At 42.8% G+C, this 17,124-nt stretch overlaps 1 protein-coding gene and 1 long non-coding RNA gene across 20 annotated transcripts in view; one reads left to right on the top strand and one right to left on the bottom strand.

The window, feature by feature from the left end:
- OSBPL6 (oxysterol binding protein like 6) overlaps positions 1-16,485 on the top strand; it is a 106,509-nt gene extending 90,024 nt beyond the window's left edge. For 18 of the 19 annotated variants that reach the window (XM_083706458.1, XM_083706442.1, XM_083706454.1 and 15 more), the window contains 8 exons: positions 359-496; positions 1,696-1,759; positions 2,008-2,086; positions 3,814-3,958; positions 4,444-4,588; positions 6,969-7,095; positions 8,540-8,662; positions 9,473-10,479. In XM_083706458.1, the coding sequence (XP_083562584.1) occupies positions 359-496; positions 1,696-1,759; positions 2,008-2,086; positions 3,814-3,958; positions 4,444-4,588; positions 6,969-7,095; positions 8,540-8,662; positions 9,473-9,581 (930 nt within the window). In that variant the 3' untranslated portion in view covers positions 9,582-10,479. Of the gene's footprint in view, positions 1-358; positions 497-1,695; positions 1,760-2,007; positions 2,087-3,813; positions 3,959-4,443; positions 4,589-6,968; positions 7,096-8,539; positions 8,663-9,472; positions 10,480-13,831 lie in introns of those variants that run through there. The other variant, XM_083706459.1, reaches the window with a different exon arrangement.
- LOC310833366 lies at positions 9,936-13,836 on the bottom strand. The gene is made up of 2 exons (XR_014558659.1): positions 12,238-13,836; positions 9,936-10,128 (listed from the first exon to the last, which is right to left on the bottom strand). It is a non-coding gene; the product is annotated as an uncharacterized lncRNA (long non-coding RNA).
- Positions 16,486-17,124: the final 639 nt, after the last annotated feature.

Genomic DNA, 17,124 nt, shown 5'->3' with positions numbered 1-17,124 from the left:
GGGCTTTCCAGATTGCACATCCTTTCTTTCCCCCACACAATTGCCTCTGACCCCAAGACAAAAATAGCAAATATATTCTTCATCTTTAAGCCTGCTTCGGATACTGTATGCCTTGGGAACAGATTCGGATGGATATTATTGGCGTTCCTACCTTCGCACCACTTGGAGCGTGACTTTCCCTGTCCTTTATTATGTTGGGACAGTGGCTATTGCAAGAACAGATTTACTGTCTGCAGCTGTAGCACTAACACCAAAGGTGCTGCCATCACCCAGAAAAGGAAACACCCTTTCGCTTGCACAGTCTCTCCAGTACTGTTTGGATATTGTTTCTCAAGTTTTTTCACTTTGTTTTAACTAGGTCCTTATTGCTGCCTTTGCAACTTCAGGATATGCCTCCACTTACTACAGAGCTGGAAGCAAGCCTTTTAACCCTGTGCTTGGTGAAACTTACGAATCGATTAGGGAAGACAAAGGATTTCGTTTTTTCTCGGAGCAGGTAAAATCTGTTCCAAAAGAGACCCTCAAATAGCACCGTGGCTTTAATTTGTGATTTATTTGTTTATTTTGGTTGATGCATTTCATCTTATTTTCAGAATGTTGGCCAATATGAATCTAAATATATACCTTTTAAAATGGATTTGAAGATATATATTTGTTTTTCAAGCATTAGGTGCAATTCAGCATTGTAAAGCTGAATCCAGTTTTGCAGAAATCATAGAATCCTAGAACTGTGGAGCTGGAAGGGACCCTGATGGCCCAGCTCCCTGTAATGGTCCAAGTTTCTGGATAGCTCAGTTGGTTAGAGTGTGGTGCTGATTCAATCCCCATATGGGACAGCTGCATATCCCTGCATTGTAGGGGGTTGAGCTAGATCAGGCACCCCCAAACTCGGCCCTCCAGCTGTTTTAGGACTACAGTTCCCATCATCCCTGACCACTGGTCCTGTTAGCTAGGGATGGTCGGAGTTGTGGTTCCAAAACATCTGGAGGGCCGAGTTTGGGGATGCCTAAACTAGATGATCCTCAGGGTCCCTTGCAGTTCTATATTTCTATGATTCTATGCAGGAATCTCAACTAGATCCTACATGACGCATCACCATACAATCTCTGCTTAAAAACTTCCAAGGAAGGAGAGTCCACCATCTCTTGTGGGATCTGTTTCTATTGAACAGCCCTTCCTGTCAGAAAGTTCTTCCTGATGTTTCGTTGGAATCTCCTTTTTTGTAACTTGAATCTGTTGGTTCGGATACCAGCCTTCGGAGCAGAAGAACACAGGCTTGCTCCATCTTCCCTGTGACAGCCCTTCAGATAATTGAAGATGGCTATCATATCTCCTCTCAGTCTCCTCTTTTCCAGACTAAACTCTCTCAACTGTTCCTCATAAGGGTAGGTTTCCAGAGTCTTGATCATCATGGACACTCACCTCTGCACAAGTTCCAGCTTGTCAATATCCTTCTTAAATTGTGGTGCCCAGAAATGCACACAATATTACTGGTGGGGTCTGATCAAGGCAAAATAGAGCGGTACTATTACTTCCCTTGATTGGGATACTATACTTCTGTTGATGCAGCCTAGAATAGCAGTAGCTTTTTCTGCTGCTCCATCATCTCTCTTTTATGTAAGGTGTCTGTTACAGTGATGATAAAAATGAAAGTCTTTTGCAACAATTCCTCACCACCGTAATTTTTTATTTCAGGTTAGCCACCACCCACCCATTTCTGCCTGTCACTGTGAATCAAAGAATTTTGTGTTTTGGCAAGGTATACATTTTAATTCAGAAGCCTAAAGACCAATTTAGTTCTGTTTTTGTTTTTGTTTTTTTTTTAAAAAAAGAAAACTTACAATTACATGCATAGTTTCATTTTTGTGGAATTTAACGAAAAGGTTAATATAATTGTGAAGCCTGCTGTTTTAGGACTTTCGTATTAGACAAAGACAAATAATGGTTTGTTGCATTTGTAGAACTTCTGTAATTTGCAGCTTTCTGAATCTTTGCTATGTTATTCAGATATCAGGTGGAAAAACAAATTCTGGGGCAAGTCAATGGAAATACTGCCAATCGGAACACTGAATGTCACGCTTCCAAAGTAAGCAGCTTCTCCATTCTTTTCCTGTTTGTTTGTTTGTTTCTTCTTCATTCTGGAAAAGCAGTTCCATGAGACTAATTTAGGCACTTCAAGTCCCAGATGCACACTGATGAATAATGTAGCAAAACTGAAGCCAGACAAGGCAGGGAGCACATAGCAGCAGCTTGCATGTAGTGATAAGGCAACTGGGATCTCTGAATAATTACTTGCTCTACCTCCTATTATTAGATGCTGCAACTATGTTTGATCAAACAGTTGTGAACATTAGGCTAGTTAATTCACAGCAGCTTCCTGAGTGAGAGATGTTTTAGTACTGTGTTTGCTTTGCACAGTAAAAGGAAGCATATTCCTTTTTTTGGTAAAAATTGTTCGGATTTCCCCTAGGAGGAAAAAGGTGAGAGGCATCATGGTAACTCAAAATGAGGTGTGTTCTTGTAAAACATGAGGTTTCACGATGACATGAACTCTTACCTATAGAGTGTGGCAGGTAAGGGTGAGTCCTGTTTCAGTGCAAGGAAGCTTGGGAAAGTATTACTGTCCTGCAATGTGTACCTCCTGCAGTTTCTTTGCAGTTGGTCAGCTAATCCTGCAGTTACTCTGCTCATCTCATCTTGTTTCATTCAGAACAAGTCCAGTGGAATTAACAGCATAATGGGCTTAAAAGTTGGGGAGAACTGAGTTCAAAACTCTAATGAACCATGAAGCTCAATGTGGGGCTTTGGGCAACTCGCAATTTCTTGGCCTAATCTACTTAATAGAGTTATTTTGAGGACAAAACAGGTTTTTTTATATAATACTGTGCGGAACCAATGTAACCGTAGTAGGAAAACACATACTATGATGTCTGGCAGAAGGATTAATAATAATAATAATAATAATAATAATAATAATAATAATAATGAAATTTATATACTGCCCTTCATCCAGAGATCACAGCTTACAACATAAAAAGATTGTTTTAGAATAATATTATCCAAAATGTATCTTCATTATAGAGGGCTGTAATGTTTCACAGAGCATCTTTTTAAGTGTCTGTAGAATTGACTGACTATCTGTGAGAATAACCAGTAACCAATGGTTAAGCATTGGGGGGGGGGGCGCTGCCAGTTCTCTGTGGACACCCTTTCCTTTCGCCTCCACCTTCAAAAGTGCAATGGCTATATAGCTACAAGAAGCAAAGCCTTCTTAGTATTGGCACCCTGGCTGTGGAAGGTGCTTCCCTCTGACACATTTGTCAGGCACTCACACTTCCTTATGCTTTAAAAATAAGTTTTAAATATCTTTATTTACCCAGGCCTTTGGTGGCTTTGGAAATCAGTGGGGGTAGTGTTTATGATTGCTGCCCATTCTGCACTGCTGTTTTGTTCTTATTTTATTGTTGTGCTTTTGCTTTATTACCTTTTTAAAAAACTGGTTTTAAATTATTTATTGTTCTAATTGATTTGCAATTCAACCCCTAGCCATAGCTGTCAACTTTTCCCTTTTCTTCCGAGGAATCCTATTCGGAATAAGGGAATTTCCCTTAAAAAAAAGGGAAAGGTTGACAGTTATGCCCCTAGCAGGACACAAATACATGTAAAAAGTGTGGGTATTTTCATATTTGAGTTCTGTTGGTGGTCCATTGGCTTTCAGTACTGGAGGGGGGAGTACTGTTTCATTTGTGAATAGGTGGTGGTTTGGAAAGGGCATTTTTGGAGCACAGTTTCCACAGTTAACTCTCTTTGCAGGTACGGTGATTCCTACGTATGGAACAAAGTCACTACTTGCATACACAACATCCTCAGTGGAAGGAGATGGATAGAACATTATGGAGAAATAACCATCAGAAACACAAAAAGCAGCGTTTGTATTTGTAAACTCACATTCATCAAGGTAACGTTTCTTTGATACTCATTATGAACAGTGAAAAGGGTGTTTGTGCAATTGGTGGCCCGTTGCACAGCAGCTCCTAGGAGCACACAAGGCATGTTCACTAGCTGGAGGTACCAGCTGTATGAATTGTATGAATCTGTGCACCAAAGTGTGGCCGATAAATATAAGACCCTTTCACCGGTTGCCAGCGGTCATGCTAATTCCATTGGCAAGGTCTTTATCCTCTGCACCTCTTTGGGACTGCATTTGAAGATATTTGGCACGATACGATAAGGGGTGGAGGTTGTGGTGTCTGAATCATCCCGATTCCCCACCCGCTTCTGGCAGCTCATTGGCACTGCCTAGCTGTTGGATGGGTGTGATACAGATCTGCCTGTCAGAAGGCCTGGTCTTGTTGAAAGTTGATACCTAGTTATAACCCAGACACCTGAAACTGGGGTGATTGACCTTAACAGTTAAGAAAAAGGCATTATTATTTTTTTTAGGTGAATTACTGGAATTCGAACGTGAATGAAGTCCAAGGTGTTGTCATGGACCAAGAAGGAAAGGTGGTACATCGCCTCTTTGGAAAGTGGCATGAAGGGTTGTACTGTGGAGTTGGGCCTTCGGCAAAATGTATATGGAGACCAGGTATGAACCTATTAGAGGAACAGCTCTTTTAGGTAAAGCGGTGGGGTGGATTCAATACTTGTACTATGGGTGAAGGAGCTTCATCATCATATCAAGTACTGCAGACTGGAATGACTCTAGATCAGGCTTCCTCAAACTCGGCCCTCCAGATGTTTTTGGCCTACAACTCCCATGATCCCTAGCTAGCAGGACCAGTGGTCAGGGATGATGGGAATCGTAGTCTCAAAACATCTGGAGGGCCAGGTTTGAGGAAGCCTTTTTTAGATAGACTGAAGGGGCCAAGCTGCAGGCTATGTTTCATGCACTACATCTCTTGTTTTCATTTAATTACAAGTGCGGGGAGCCAGTGTCACTGGGATTGCAGGATGCATGGGGGCGAGATTTATCCCATTCTTCTTTCAGTCACAGAGTCTCCTGAAAATCTCCTCCTAGCAGCTGCAAGGCTTAAAAAGTCTCACTGGCACCAATAGAAACTGTTTTCTATGCACAGTAACCGTTCTGGTGGCTTGGCAGAGATAAATCTCCTGGTGTGCTGCAAACCCAATCACAAAAGTAGACACAGCAAGGCTGGAAGTATTTGCACTACAAAATACTGCGTACTTCCTCTTTGAAAGATAAATAATTGGGGATTTCTAATTACAGTGGTACCTCGGGTTACAAACGCTTTGAGTTACAAACACCTCCGGTTACAAACTCTGCTAACCCGGAAGTAGTACCTCAGGTGGCAAACTATGCCCCAGGATGACAACAGAAATCGTGCAGTGGCAGTGCAGCAGCAGCAGCAGGCCCCATTAGCAAGCGCGCACCTCAGGTTAAGAACGGCTTCAGGTTAAGAAAGGACCTCTGCAACAAATTAAGTTTGTAACCTGAGGTACCATTGTACTCATTTACTGGTCTCCAATAAGCATTCTTTGTCACAGCAATAATAGGACCACCTGATTTGAAAATGGAAGCTCTGGTGTATCGGTTGTTCCTAATTTATACCAGTTGCGTTTTCTGAACTGTTACTTGGAGAAATAAACTCGGCTCTGGTTTACAAACTGTCTCACCACAGTGGCAGGTGCAGGGAAGAGCCATTGCTCCATACTAGGCCACGCAAAATAATAGAATTGTAAAGTTGGAAGGGGATACTGAAGATCTTGTAGTCCAACTCCCTGCAATGCAGGAATATGCAGCTGTCCCACATAGGGATTGAACCTGCAACCTTGGGGTTATCAGCACCAACTGAGCTATCACATCAGGCCTGAGCTTCAGACCCCTGCAGTGAGACCTCTAAAGATCTCTGGTAAGAGGGTTATGAAAGGTGGCTGTCAGACAACCTTTGCCAGAGTACACAACACTGGACCAGTGGCCAAGGCCACCTTCATATGCAGCTCGTAGGTATTCTCCTCTCCCTAATGATGATTCAGCACTTTCTGTTTTAATAGCTGGGCCATCTATTGGCCTGGATCAAACTAAATTTTCCCCCAGGTGGAGGCTACTTGAAGCAGGACCCACATAGTGCCCTATCATGCTCACGGTGTAAAAGTGTTTGTTCCATGAGTTTTCTCCCAGCAGGCCGAGTTTTCAGACCGGCACGACTCTCCTCCGGGAGTGAGGGGATGCTGGTGTTGAAAGGCTCTGAATGAGGCAGAAGAACCCTGGGATGCCCAGGCACTGTGTATAATGGCAGCAAGATATGTAGAAGGCACCACCTCAGGTGGCAGCTCAGTGGACGTAGAGCAAGCCTTAGTCCACCCCACAGACAGTGGTTAGAACTGTGAGAGGTGCTGACTGTCTTTTGGCAGTGCTTGCATGACGTTTGACCAGTGTCAGTTTATCACCATGTCAGGGAACTGACATCGGAGACAGGAGTGGAGGCAGGGCTCCCAAGCGATGCCGGAGAAGGGCCTAGCAGGGAGGGGACTCAGCAGCTGGGGAAGGAATTCAGCGTAACACCAGGGATAAAGGGAGGCGGATGGGGGAATCAGAGAGAGGGCTCCAGGACTCTTCGCTGGAGACCAGTGGGGAGAGCACAGGTCCTCCGCTACCCACACCCACCCTGCGCAGAAGACTCCTGCGCAGGGAAGTTAGGCATAGACTTGGCGTCAAAGAATTTCTTTGCTAGAAGAAATTCAGGAAACGCCCACTGACGGATTCTGCTAACGACTGAACAGCCAAAAAGTGACGGGGCTGTCCAGCCAGGAAAGGTTCAACCAGGCTACCTAGCCAGGAGTGGCGGCAACTTACGCACGAGCAACCCCATATAACCATTACACACCAGTAGTTAGAGCCAACTTCAGGAGCTGCAAGCAGGGATTTTGACCTTCTGTATTCAGAGGACTATGTCTTCTCCGTTCACAATGCTTAGCTATTCACTTTGTCTTATCTGTTAATGCAGGCTCCATGCCCACCAACTACGAGCGTTATTATGGCTTCACAAGGTTTGCCATTGAGCTGAATGAGTTAGATCCTGCACTGAAAGATCTTCTTCCAAGGACAGATGCCCGATTCAGGCCAGACCAAAGGCAAGAATCACTTGGTTGTCGTTATTTAATACCCCAATGTTTAGTCCAGGGGTGGGGAAGCTTCGTTAGCATGAGGGCCAGATTCCCTCGTGGGTCATTTTCCAGGGACTCAGTGGTGGGTTAGTTTATCCAGGCACAAAAGATGCAGCTTTTAAATTTGTACTGTAGGCTACTTTCCAGCCAAGCAAAAATAAGAGGTTGCCATGGACTGACTGGATGCAAAGGAGTGGTGGGAGTCACCATCTCAGGAACCCCCAAGGGAAGAAGGCTCAGAGCCAGGGGACTGGTGATGGGATGTTGATGAGTGGTCAGAAGGAGAAGTCTGGAATGAGGAGGTGTTGTAAGCTGAAGGTAACAGGTTTTAGTGAGCAGGAAGAGGCTGTGGCAGAGAGCAGTCCAGAATCAGAGGCAGAAGAGGAGTCTGGAGAGTAGGGAGGAGGCTACCAGGCAGAGATGAATCAGGCTGTTGAAGAAGCCAGGGGGTCTCCCTCTCCTGCGGTGACCAGCTCCCCTCCCTCCTGGTCTCCCAGAACCAGAAGAAGAATGAAGAGGGTGGAGCAAAAACAGACAAGGTGTCAGAGTCTCAGATTGCTAGGGAAGGACCCAAGGGAGGAAGAGTCTTGGGGAGCACTGGGAAGGCGTGGCCCTTCAGTCCTCGCAACTGCCTCATTGGGGCAAGATCTGCTGGGAAGAGTTGCTGTGCTCACTAGGCCTGAGCTGTTGTTTATTTGAACAAAGAGTTAACTCCACTGACGCCTTGCGAGTTATTGCTCGCCTGCTCCCAACACCGGCCCTGATAGAGGTTTACACACAAGTAAACCTGGTAAGTAAGAGGCACTATTGCAGTATAAGGACACGTTTCAGCCAGGCAAAAACACCCCGGGAGGCTGCAGAGCAGGGCCAGTGAAAGGGTGTTCCCCACTGAAGTTCCCCACTCCTAGTTTAGTCTATCACTTTGCTTAAAAAAACCTTTGATCAACTAAGGGTCTGCCCCACACTAATCAGGAAGGTTGGTTTGTTTATGATTCAAGTAGCTATAAAAGTTACATTGGGCAGCTGCTGTCATAGCAGAGGCATTGCTCTTCACTCCCAAGAGGAACTGACTCTTTTAAGATTGGCATGGGGTTTGCATAAAACAAAATAAGCATGCTGCTTGTTGAAAACAATTGTGTGCTTTTAAAAAACTAATATTAATTTATTCTGGTTTAATCAGCAAGTCAGTATACAGACAATCATCTAAAACTCACATGCTTAATAATTAAAGATTTGTTTAATTAATTGGCTCTCATCCCTGCTAATTTTATCTGAACTGCAGTATCTGGATGGTACGGATCCAGCAACTCTTGATGGGTGTAGGTTTGTCATCTCCGGGGTTTTCTTGATTCGTTCCAGTGCTTGAATGTTGGTATACTGTATATTCGAAGTTCCACTTGCTTTATTGCAGGCTTTTGGAAGACGGGGATTTAGAAGCAGCAGCGTCAGAAAAACTAAGAATAGAAGAACTCCAGAGAAGTCGAAGACGCTACTTAGAAGAAAATAATATGGAACATGTACCAAAATTTTTTAAGTATGTAAACTCAGGAATGTGGTTTGTTTCCCCCCCCCCCTTTGCTAACAGATACACCACCAGCCTGGTAACAGAGTGGGAAAATTTAAATAGTTGAAACTGGGTTGAGGAGTTGGCAGCTTGTAAAGGTTATGAGTAAACTAAGGTTTACTCAAAGTAGACCCATTGAAATTAATGGACATTTAACTTCATAATGGTCATTAACTTCAGTGGGTTTACCCCAATCAAAGCTTAGTGGAATACCACCCATTGTTATCACAATTAACTTTTTACAGAAATATTTCCATGAGTTGTTGAGACAGTTTCATTTTCAGCATTGGAAAAATGCATTTATGTGGAAAATGTCTGTTTCTTCTCATTGCACAGGCTGAGAGATTTAAAAAAACAGCAACCCAAGAAACAAAAACAAATTTGATTATAAGCCCTGTTTGGCTGGGACTTCTGGTGTGAGGTAATGTTCAGGTTGACATCACCTGACTAGCACTCATAGAGACTGCCATTTATAATGGTACAATCGGGATCTTGTGTTATAGTTCCACTTCATTCATGGCTCCAGCCTTACCTGCCCCACACCTGATGTCCAATAGGAAATTTTTTAAAAGCCGAAATACTGCCTGTTTGTCATTTTGTGGGCTGAATTCAACCCCTCTGTTCCCTCTTCCTTACCAAACAACTGGTTGATGGGATTTTTGCTTCTTATAAAGGACTCGGCAGGTGCCGTGTCGCAAGGGAGTATAATTTGGTTCTTGTTAAAGGTACTCCTGAATTTATTTTGTCTAACAGGTGTGTATTTTTCTTTTGATTTTGCAGAAAAGTTATCGATGCCAATCAAAGAGAAGCTTGGGTTTCTAACGACACGTATTGGGAACTCCGAAAGGATCCTGGCTTTAGTAAAGTAGAAACCCTCAAACTCTGGTAAACTGAGAATGTAGATCTAGTAACATATCACTCCTTTAAAAAAAAGAAAAGAAAAACCTTAAAAAAAACCTATGCACAACATGTTTCTTATAGCTGAGGTTGGTTTGTGGGCCTGCAAGAAACCTTTCATTTGCTTTTATATTCATCTTTATAAATGGACTTCCAAAAGTGCATTAGCCCAGACCTTGGACATTTCTGCAGCTGGCATTAAATTAAAGGGAGGGGGAACCAACACACCCTTTAAATATTGAGATAAGGGAAATGCAGCGCAAGAGAAGCATGCACTGAGTTAGCCAAAGATGCTTTCGAAGAGTATCTGGTGCTTAAAATAGACAACAGAAAAGATACAAAAACAAAAAAAATATTTGTTTTAATGGAACATGTCTAGAATGTCCACCCATGCTATTATTAAACCTTGAGTCGCAATACTTGTTCATTTCTAGCTTCGGGTTAGTTTCTTGATGTGTGATGTGCTTGGACTGGCCACGTCGAAAAAAGGCATAATGCTTTTCTGGAAGCTCTCCTCATTCATTCGCCATTGTTCATGCCTTAAAGAAAACACACCAATGTGAAGTTGTACATTTAAGTCATTTTAAAATATGTATTCTTAGACGTTTGTCAGGGGCAGATTTTTAAAGCGCTAGGATTTTGTTCATATTATAAATAACGAAGAAAGTGTATTATTATTATTTAAGAGAAAAGAGAGAAACCCTAAATGGATTGTAAAGGAAAGTGATCAACTAGTACCTGTTTTAACTTTGGGGGTGGGGTGGGGACTATTGTGTGGTCAAGTTGAAAGGAGAATGGCTGGTTTTGTAACAACCTTGGCAGATGAAGCCGAGGTCGTATTCTCAACGCCTAATGCTGTGATAAATATACCATCTCTTCCCATGGCTTCACACTTTTGTCTCATTTTCTCATAAGTCTTTATACAATTGGAATTCCCTGAAGCTTCGCATGAGTGTTAAGCACAAAAAATGATAAGTGTCTTGTCTCCTTTCCCAGAGGTGGATTATCCTGGTAACATACATGGTCATGTTCTCTTTGGTACACAAGATGCTTTTGTTTCACATCTGTTTTATGGGGAAAGCAACATAGCATATGCAACTAAGTTCTTGGCAGCATCTTGCCACTGCTAATACTGCTTTTGTGCATAATTCTATTTTGCCATTTTACAAAAAGGCAATTATATTTTTCAATGAAGAAGCAAGACCTTAAATGGTTGCTGTGCAGCACATTTCAATGATGTATATGGAAGGAGCCTGCATGACCTCTGTCTCAAAGTAAAGTGAAGTTGGCATGCTTTGCTGTAGCCAGTATTAATAGATAAAAATCCTATTTTTTAAAATGTCATCTTGTCTTTCATTCATGCCCAGTTTGCTAACAGACTCCCTACTTGCACCTCATAGGCATCAATGACAGAAAAGATCTCCTTGTATTAGATTTCAAAAAAATATTTCTACGTATACAGTACATAGCACATAATTCTAAATATGCTTAATTTTCCTTTGCATGGTGCTTCTTAAGAACGACTTTTTGGTGGGGTTCCATAGAGATACAGAGGTGTCTCTTACCATTATTTCCCAAAAGCAAATTGAGCTACAAATTTTATATATATTTCTAAAGCCAACAATTCCTTCTTTACAAGCACATCTGCCAAAGAAGCAAAGAGTTATAAATATGATTTCTCCCCACAGTGTTAATTCCTCTTGGTATGCACAATATTGATGGATATTTAAATATTTGACCACAACTTCTTTCTGAGCTGTACTTGTAGCTCAGGATCTCTTTCGTTTGACTGAGGCTTAGAATAAATTCCAGACGATTCAATGGCAATGATCACATAATGACCTTTTAAGTCTGTTCTTGCAAATGTTCTGTTTGACATTTCAAAATATCAGTTTTCATTTTCTAAGCAGATCAAGTTTTGTAGCCTGCAGCTTCTGGTTTTGGGGATTACCATATTTTTCGCTCCATAGGATGCACCTGACCATAAGACGCACCTTGTTTTAGAGGGGGAGAACAAGAAAAAAAAATTATCCCCCTCTCTGCGCAACTCCCCTTCAGCGAAGCAGCAGGAGGCGCTGCGCAGAGAGGGGGAGATTTTTTTTTTCTTGTTCTCCCCCTCTAAAACAAGGTGCGTTCAGTGCATTCAAGGAGCGTTCAGTCGCCTTCCGTGAAGGCAACCTGAAGCCTCCGGAGCGCACCGGGAGTTCTTCTTTCCCCCACCGCCAGCCTCAAAGAGCAGGTCAGGGAGCAGCCGAAAGGCGTGCAGCCTTCCCGCTGCTCCACGAGCTTGTGGGGCTGGCCGTGGGGGGAAGCGCTGCTTTCCCCCACGGCCAGCCTCAAAGAGCAGGTCGGGGCTGGCAGGGGAAGCCCGGGTCCAGCCCCATGGACCACACATTCGCTCCATAAGACGCACAGACATTTCCCCTTAGATTTTAAGAGGGGAAAAGTGTGTCTTATGGAGCGAAAAATACGGTATCATATGAAGACTGGAAAGAGTGTTGGTAAAATATTTCAGGGGCGCAGCGTGGGACCATTGGAACTACTAATCATAGCTCCCAGTCTTCATGAGAATATTTGCTGAACTCACTTCTTCCCTTCTGTCATTCAAATCTAATCAAACTCTTTAATCAAAACAGCTAATTTATTACCCGTATGAAAGTTAACTGAAACAAGGGGGTAGAGACAGATGTAACATTTTTAGAGTAGTGTGGTCGTTTTGTCCAAATGTACCTTTAATTTCTAGGGGCTGATCTCTGAAGTGGCCAAAATAGCCCTCTAAGTTTGTGACAAAAATAAGTTATGGACAGTTTGATTGGCTGAAGCCCATGATGTCACAAGGAGCCATCAATCCCTTTTCCCTGGAGCAATATTGTTGTTTTTTCACTTTGGAAAAAAATACCAAACATATTTCCTTAAATGGAAGGAAAGAAAGAATGGTGTCCATTATGTGATTTTATTTTTTATTTATAAAGAAAGCAGACTGTCCTCCAGGAGCAAAGGGGCAGGGGTAAGCAAAATTGATGGTTGGACCAACTTTGCTGCGATGTCCAGCTATTATTCAAGGGTGAAAGAATATTGGATATGATCCACAACTGAGTAATTAACTGACTCCCTTGTCTTGTCCTTTGACATGTCTTGTCAACACAGATTCTCCCCTCCCCTTCAAGTCATTTCCTTCCTTAGAGATTCCATTTCAGTCAAATTTGAATTTTTAAAACAGCAATAATGTACACAAAGGCCAATTCCCTATGTGGGCTGATGCAACAGACTTGAGCTGGCCCAGTAAACATTTTTAGAAACCGCCCCTGCCCCTCCACACTTCCCTCCTGCCACATCACCGATTGCTTCTACAATTCCCGTAGGTTTTAAAGGTATGTTTGTTACGTGGAACAAAGAAGCTGCTCTCCCAAAACCCATAAACAACCTAATCTAACCACCTTGGGTTCTCTGAGTTAGTTTCGTCATAGCCTGGGATCTGTTCAAAACCGTTCAGTGCATCACTCGCCTTGAGTTTCTTGTTTTTTTATGCACTAAACTAAGTCTAAACAAAGCGTATAATATTTATGCCAGGCCAGCCCTGCTAGAAATTCATGGATTCCAATCGTGCAAAGCAGTCACACATCACTTGCTGCAGAATTTATCTGAATCATTTTACACAGGGTCTCTGTGGTGTGGCTGCTGCAGGAAAAAAATTGCTTTCTCCTTCTACATTACATTAGTTACGTACTGAAGAGTTTGGTCATATCATTTACCTAGAACACTTGGGTAATGCTTGCAGCAGTGGCGTGTCCGTGGTGGACAGATAGATGCTGGTACAGAAATGCCCATGTGATCTAGGCAATATATGGAATTGTGTGCTTTTATACATTACCATGACAACATGGTAGCCACTTGTGGAACCGTGGTTCTGTAGCATCCATACTGCAGAGATAACATGCAGATTCAGCCTCAGAGTCATGAATATCATGCATTTCTTTTCTTTTTCGAAACATGAATTTTACAGAGTTGCTTTTTCAAAAATACTATACAAAAACAATTTTTAAACAAATATATATACATAGCGAGAGAGATGCAGAATATATACATTAGTAGCAAATATGCAAAACAAACCAATTAAAACACAATCATGGAACTCACTTAAGAAGGGATATTCACCCTATCCGGCAGAAATGCAAATTATTGTGTATTTCTGCAAGTGACAGAACTCATATGATGTAGACTTTTCTTTATTAAATTTTCCAGATTTGAAAATTGAGGTCTTCTGTACTCTGAGCCTCTTCCCACTCCTGCAAGCTTCAGGAAAATCTCAAGAAGACATTGTATGATTTGCTTCCTTGTTAAACTGGAAGGCGCTGCACCAAACTATACCACAGTCATGTTCCCTGCCTGAGCTCTGTATATGCTCTTGTTTTCAAGTAGACCGCCCCTTCCTCTCTTCTATTAGCGATGGATATAATCACATTTCAGTAGTAGAGGTTTTCAGCACACCTGCAAATTTGGGGAAAGTAGAGGAGGCTTTCTAGATTCTTGAAAAGATCTAGAAAGGCCTCCCAAGGGGCTTGCTAAACCCAGGCCTTGTACCATGCAAGGGTTCAGAAACTGCCCCCCTAACCCAAATGCTTGGCATGCCATCGCTACCATTGCTGGATGAAGTCGTGGTGCACTGATGCACATTGAGGCAAAAGCTACTCCTGTAGTAGTTATCTGTAAGTGTTCTTCGATAGGGGGGGAAAACACCTCAAGATGGAGGAGCTCTTAGGTTTATTAAATTTATATATCGCTTTCCACTACAAAGCCTTGAAGCAGCGGCGAAGCCCTACAGCTGAGACGGAGGCAGGTGTATGCCAGCCCCACGCTGCCATTTCGGGCAGCACGGAGCCTGCAGCCATCTGAGCCGCTGTGTCACTCCCAGGAGAGACGCATGGCTTGGGCCAGGCCCCATGCTAAGAGCCACCCTCTGGGTGTGGGGCCAGTATGTCCTGCCCCCCCATCCGCCCTAGCTACGTCTCTGCCGTGAAGCAATTTGTAACCAGAGCAAAAGTGATAAAAAATATAGGTAGTAAATAAACATTTGGTGGGTTTTCCCCAATCCAGGGCTCAGAAATAGTGGTTGTGGACATGGGAATGTACCTTTGGATTATGTTCCATTCTGTATAGGTAAATGAACAAAGACCACACTCAAGAGTACTAATCCATACTTTTGTGATTTGATGGATTTTCTCTCAGCCTTCATTGTGGTTAGGAAAATGGTGCCAAATCTGAGACTGGGAAAATTCATTTACCTCTGAGGTTTTTGAGAATTTGAGTGCAATCAATAACTATTAAAACAGGTATTTCCTCATTTACTTTGGTGGATGCAGAACTGTAACGCTGATCCGCATATCTTGTTCTCCAGCTAACTTGCCACTGAATTATTTCCCTGTAAAATAACTTTCATTGTCAAGTTCTTTCGTTTCGCTTAGCCTACCCACCAGGAAATGATTGTGCAGAAAGGTATAAGTAACATATCTTAAGGACAATAGTTGAGTTGGGTTTCGTTTTGAATTCATGCTTATTCTGAGAGGGGAGAAAATCAATGTTACCAAACTACGTGCTACATTTTGTGCAGTGTTTTGTTTTACTTCTAACAGAAAATGTGTAGCAAAAGAACCATAATGAAAGTTGAATTGTCTTTTAAAGAAAATCATGAGCACAATCCAGTAAATATTCATTTGAGAGTTTGACTAACAGTGGCCTGATTTGCACATCACTTAAAACCATAGTTTTAAATAAGCTATGGTTTAAGGTGACCACATCCCTGCTTCAGTCATCACCCCACTTTTTCCTTCAGCACACTGGGGAGGACATTGTATTGTGTGAACCCAGTGCTCCTAGTTGGTTTCCCCCAACAAAGCAGAAGTAAGTCAAGAGCAAACTTTGGCTTACCACTCCCTGATTGTTTGGGGGAATCAAGCCACAAGAGCTGGTGTCTACTTGTTTCCTGTCCACAGTGCTGAAAGAAAGAACTAAGCACACACTCGTTTTAAACCATCCTTATTTGAAACTGTGGTCCAGGCTATTGAAAGCTGTGAAATAAGACAAGAGTCATGCCTAGCTGAAGTTAACAGGGAAGAATACAGGCAGCTGACTTGTAAGGAGTCAGACCATTGGTCCATCTGACTTATCATCTACTCTGATTGGCAGAAGTTCAGTGGCAGACCTTGGGGTCTCAAATTTCAGCAGCGCCCCGTGTGACACCGAAATTCGGCGCCAGCCCCGCCTCTCGCACTCCCTTTTAAATAATAGTCGTGGCGCCCCCGAGGCTCTGCATTGTGACCGAATTGGTTGCATTCCCCTAAATCTACCTCCAAGAAGCTCTCCATGGCTCAAGAGAAGGGTTCTTTCCAGCCTTAACCTGGAGATGATGGGGATTGACCCATAGCGCCTTCTGCATGCAGTTAATGTGCTTTGCTGTTGAGCTATGGTTCTTCCCTCCCCCCCCAAACACCACGGAAGTGTTAAGCTCCACAAAGTTAGTTATGATTTACTAGATTGTGTTCTATGGCTGTAATGGGAAGGAGTGGTATTCTTGGTAGGAGAGAATGCATGTGAACCTGAAACGTCACTTACTTCTGCTTTGTTTCCACTATCCAAGAAACAAGCCACTGTTCCATTTCTAAAGATGTCCTCTTCTCTCTCTCCCCGTCCCTCTCTGCCAGTGGGAACTATCGTGGCAGCAAACCAAATGTGTTGCTCCAGCTACACATCGTTCTTTCCTACCTGTCTATCACATATTTAACATCATGTGTATGTTGTGCTACCGAAAAAGCACGAGAACTGTGCCTCTTCAAATGAATGTTGTACAGAGGAATGTTCCATTTGTAAGAAAGCAGGCCTCAATAAATTCACAGCAATTACCTTTTAAAGTCACTTTGATTTCTTTTTCAGTTTTCTGATTCACTTTATTGCAGTTGTATTGCATTTGTCTCCCCGCCTTTCTCCAAGGCGCTTGGGGTCACCTAGGTAGTTTTGCCACCACTTCCATTTTCTCCTCACAACCACCCACCCTGTAGGTTAGGAAGCGAGACAGTAATTGGCAGAGTGAGCCAGTGAACTTTCCATAGATGTCTGGTTGGCTGCTGAGAGAACAGGATGGTGGCTGATCCAGTAGGCTCTTGTGTTCTTATGAGCATTGTGGCTGAATGTGGATTTGAACTCCAGTCTCCCCAGTATGAGCCCAATGTTACCACCCAAGCTCTCTACAGGATCAGATGGAATTTGACCTGAGAACCTTCTGGTCTGAATTCAGATGGTATCACTATTGGTGAGGTACTGAATACACCAGTAAGAATAATTAACGCTGCAATACAGTACTGAGCTTATTTAATAGGAAGTAAGCCCCATCAAACATAGCTGCATTTATGCATAAACAACTATAGGATTGCTCTGCAAAAGTCTGCATGGTCCTCATATTTTGTCTTATAGATATGAAAACCCATGCTTGGGAAAGCCAAATTGTGTAGGCATATGAAATATTTGTTCAAATATTCATACAG

The sequence above is a fragment of the Podarcis gaigeae genome, assembly GCF_964106915.1.
Source record: "Podarcis gaigeae genome assembly, chromosome: 1".
Taxonomy (NCBI): Eukaryota; Metazoa; Chordata; class Lepidosauria; order Squamata; family Lacertidae; genus Podarcis; species Podarcis gaigeae.
The sequence above is the reverse complement of the archived record's forward strand: the minus strand, read 5'-3'. Positions and strand labels throughout refer to the sequence as shown.